Consider the following 4,351-nt stretch of genomic DNA (forward strand, 5'->3'; position numbering starts at 1 on the left):
TCCCTATCCGCCCTGCTCTGTTTGTGACAGGGGAAGGTGCCCCAACCCCCTGATCAACCCTGCTCTGTGTGTGACAGGGTACGGAGCCCCAACCCCCCTGATAGGCCCTGCTCTGTGCGTCATAGGGGGCAGCGCCCCAACCCCCTGATTGGCCCTGCTCTGTGCGTGACAGGGGGTGGCGCCGCAACCTCCCCATCGACCCTGCCTTGAGTGTGACAGGGGGCGGTGCCCCAACCCCCCAATCGGCCCTACCCTGAGCGTGACTGAGGGTGGCATCGCAACCTCCCGATCCGCCCTGCTCTGTGCATGACGGGGCGGCGCCCCAACTCCCCAATCGGCCCTGCTCTGAGCCTGACCAGGGGCTGCACTTAGGGATTGGGCCTGCCCTCTGCCACCCGGGAGCAGGCCTAAGCCAGCAGGTCGTTATCTCCCGAGGGGTCCCAGACTGCGAGAGGGCACAGGCCGGGCTGGGGGACCCCCCTTCCCCTGCCCCCCGAGTGCACAGATTTTTGTGCACTGGGCCTCTAGTATATAATAAAAGCCTAACATGCAAATTGTTTGACCAGGAGTTCAACCACTCACTATGATGTGTGGTGACCATCAGGGGGTGGCATGGAACATGGCAGGTGTTGGCGATGCAGCGCTGGCAGCGGGTGGCAGTGGAGGCGCTGCTGTCCCCGATGAGAGCAGGATTGTGGTGGGATGGTAGAGCAGGTGAGCGGGCAGTGCCAGGCCAAGGCGGGTGTGAGTGGGGGCCAACTGCCTCACCGATCGCCCCGCAGATGGTGACTGGTGGTGGGGGACGGGGGACCCATCCCCGATCGATTGCCCAGCAGGTGGGATGGTGAAGCAGGTGAGGGGGCAGCGCCAGGCCACGGTGAGGTGCCAAGCGGGGCTGTGAGGCTGGGGGTGCAAGCTGAGGCTGCAAGCCTGGGGGTGCGACCTGGGGCTGATCCCCACAGGCCACCCCAAGGGACCCCACCTGTGCACGAATTCATGCACCAGGCCTCTAGTTAGGAATAAAATCCTGGCCTTGGGAACGGGAGGGTTCAGTGCTCTGGGCATATCACCTAAAACAAGGTTGAGCCATTTTAAAATACCACATATGCTTTCACAACAAGTTACTTACTTCAGTACTATCCTGAATAGAAGAGCCGTTGTTATAATGCTAAAATTCGAGAAGATAACAGCCATGGCCTAGAAAGAAAGAAGAGATAGAGTTACAATCCAAATAAAGTACTGACCTCAGAAATCTCCCAGCTCGGTGGTTCACCTGACAAGAAAAGCTCTTTGGTCAAAAACTTGAGGGGTTATTAGGGCAGCTATTTCACTAGAGGATTAAATTCCATTTTTATTGCTTGTTAAATTTATGCAGATATGATCAAATTATTGTACAGGATTTCAAAATGTGTTGAAATTCAGAAAATGCCTGTGTAAATAATCTGTACGTGCAGATTTAGAAATACTTATAAATTCTAAAGGTTTGGGTCTGAAATAACAGTTACCATGCTTCTATTGCATACTTTTTAAAGTTCTCAGAGTGCTTTATAGACTTTTAATACTGTTTCTATGGGTAGAGAGAAGACAGAATCTGTTAGCCCCATTTATAAATTAAGATAATTGGGATGCAGACTTTTAAGCATCCTACCTGTTGTAGAAACTGAATCCATTTTCCTGGTTGAACTACAATGACTCAATACCAATGATTCACTACCAAACTTATATCTAACAGTCCTTTGAATTTATTCACATTGTTCTAAAAACTTAGAAATGTGTTAGCCAAATTTTATAAAGGTCTGTTTTTGTAAATTCAGTCATATTTCACATGAGACTATTAATCTGAACATGTATACATTTTGGCTGAGAAAGTATGAAATTTCATCACTGCCCCTCATAATTGGACCTGATAATATTAATAATTTTTAAAAACAAATCCTACTGATTTAGTTCACCCTGACTTCCTCCTTGTTGTCACTTTAAAATGATTAAACTCCAAAGAGTATCAATAATGTTTTATAACCAGCACATATGGCTAATATGAAGCTGAATTAAAGAAATAAGAGTAAACCCAATAACATAATCTAAATCTGCACATACAGATTATTTACACAGGCATTTTCTGAATTTCAACACATTTTGAAATCCTGTACAATTAACAAAAATTCCAAGAATACAACATTGTTGTTTTTCTATTGAATTTTTATAGGACTATTTTGTTTCCTCAGTGTCCTTCTCTGTAGACAAATGCTTGCGAACCCCTAGTTAAAAGGAGATGAAGAAAGTGGCCAGTAAGAGTGGGGAAGTGGTGGCTCTGATCAGTCACAATAACGGCAGCGCAAATGCACTAACCAAGCATCCTGGCTGGCCTGATGAATTCTGAAAACTCTTTCTATGCAATAGTACAGAATAAAAAGCAAGAACTCTTTGCCCCCCAAACTTCCATTTATCTCTATTTAATTCTTTGCAATTAGACTTGGGCACTGCAATACACAGAATATGCCATGTGATTTATTTTGTAATATTTGTGGTTTTACACAATCAGGAAGGAAGAGCAAAGCAGTAACTTGGAAGAAAAAAATAGGAAATTATACTCTTACTGTGGTACTGGGGATGCAGGGAAGGGATATGAATTTAAGAACATTATCTATTGGATACAAATAAAATACAACAAATATATACTTATTGAATGTGAATAATTATGTCTTTGGGTACAGGAATTCTCAGATTTGAGAAAGTGGAAGCAAGAATTTAGGAGAGGACAAAGTTTAGATGAAATGAACACTTAGTAATAATAACAATATGGATCACAGGGCTGAAAAGAACTTCAGATGACCACCCAGTACAAGTGGTGTGGTAACATTATTCTTTTTTACAGATGGGCAACTGACTCAGAGCAGTTGGGGCAACGGGTGACAGAATGTGCTTTTCCGAATTAATGAGAGAAAACATTGATTCTCCTGCTGCCCACGAAGGTGGAAAGTGAAGTGGGGAGACATGTGGGGAATGAGCAAGGTTCCCTGTCTGGGGGTTCCAAATCTGCTGTTCGTTTCTTTCACCACTGACTAGAGATATACAGGGTGTCCCCCCAAAATGTATACACACTTTGAATACCTACTAATTCCAATGGTTTTAAGCATAAGAAAGGAACAACAATGGAGCTGTTATCTGTTAAAAGTGTGGGCACAAACAGGTAGTTGGACATTCCCTGAGGGGTCTCAAATTGGAGAGGGTGAAGGCCAGACTGAGGGGCCCCTTTCCCCCACTACCCCAGTGCACGAATTTCATGCACCGGGCTACTAGTATATATATATTTGCTTATCATGCTGGTTAGTTGTACTTATTGTAACTCAGACAGTTTAAAAATAAGTAAATACACACTAAAATAAGTAAATGTCACTGGCATCTGTCATGATAGGTTTGTGCTAACCTCCGCCGTCGCTCCCCCAGCTAAGGCTCCAGGCACTGGAGAATCTGAGTCTGGGAAGCCTGTAAGAGGAGAGCAACCCCGACGCTAATCAAGACAGAGTAGCAGCTCGGAGGGGGCAGAAGGGGCAAGGCAGCAGCCTAACTGCAAAGGCGTAAAGTAAGCACCACTGCCATCTTACCTCTGCCACTGCATGTACAGGCTGCTTACCCTTCTGCCCCGTCAGCCACTTCTAGCTCTGGCCCATGCCTTTCTGGGCTCCCAACCACTGATTGGCTAGCACTCCTAAGGTAGTGTGCCACCCTTGGCTGAAGTCAGCCACCTATCATGCGTGGGGGCGGAGCCCTGAGAAAAGGTGTGGCTGAGGTAGGAGAGATGACCTGTCTGTCTGTCAGCAACTCCACCCCAGGGAGAGTGAGGCTGCCTGAGTGTGGGCAGTGAAGTTGAGCTGTATTTTCATCTCAGAGCGTAGCTGGTGTTCAGGCCGTTTGGGGGCGCTATGTCTATGGTCTTTGCTTGCTGCTACCTCAGCACATCTACACAACTAGATCGGGGCCTGCTGGCCAACCTCCCGTGTCCCTCTCCCCACCCAAGCATGAATTTGTGTACTGAGCCTCTAGTATATATATATGTATATACTACATTAAAGCAGGTGTAACAAAGAGCAGAGTACTGAATGTATAATTTTCTAACTTAAGTCTCTGTGGAGGACCTGGATGCTGAGATTAATTTTAGAGGCTGGTGATCACAGGATGGCTCAGAAAACAGGCAGATTGGTTAAGGTTACACAAACAAAGATGGATCCAGATTCAATGGCCAGGGAGCAACTCTTGAATAGTCATCGCAGTTTAATACAGCAAACTTTAACAAGTGATAGAATCTGGCAAGCAGATTGGTAAGTCATTACTCAGATGATTCTGGTCAAAC

At 46.0% G+C, this 4,351-nt stretch overlaps 1 protein-coding gene across 4 annotated transcripts in view; it reads right to left on the bottom strand.

Moving 5' to 3' along the window:
• The window catches only part of SLC35A5 (solute carrier family 35, member A5), a 35,006-nt gene that overhangs the window by 22,333 nt on the left and 8,322 nt on the right, over nt 1-4,351 (bottom strand). For all 4 annotated transcript variants that reach the window (XM_005873318.2, XM_005873319.2, XM_005873320.2 and 1 more), the window contains exon 5: nt 1,130-1,197. In XM_005873318.2, the coding sequence (XP_005873380.1) occupies nt 1,130-1,197 (68 nt within the window). The remainder of the gene's footprint in view (nt 1-1,129; nt 1,198-4,351) is intronic.

Source organism: Myotis brandtii, unplaced genomic scaffold (assembly GCF_000412655.1).
Source record: "Myotis brandtii unplaced genomic scaffold, ASM41265v1 scaffold406, whole genome shotgun sequence".
Taxonomy (NCBI): domain Eukaryota; kingdom Metazoa; phylum Chordata; class Mammalia; order Chiroptera; family Vespertilionidae; genus Myotis; species Myotis brandtii.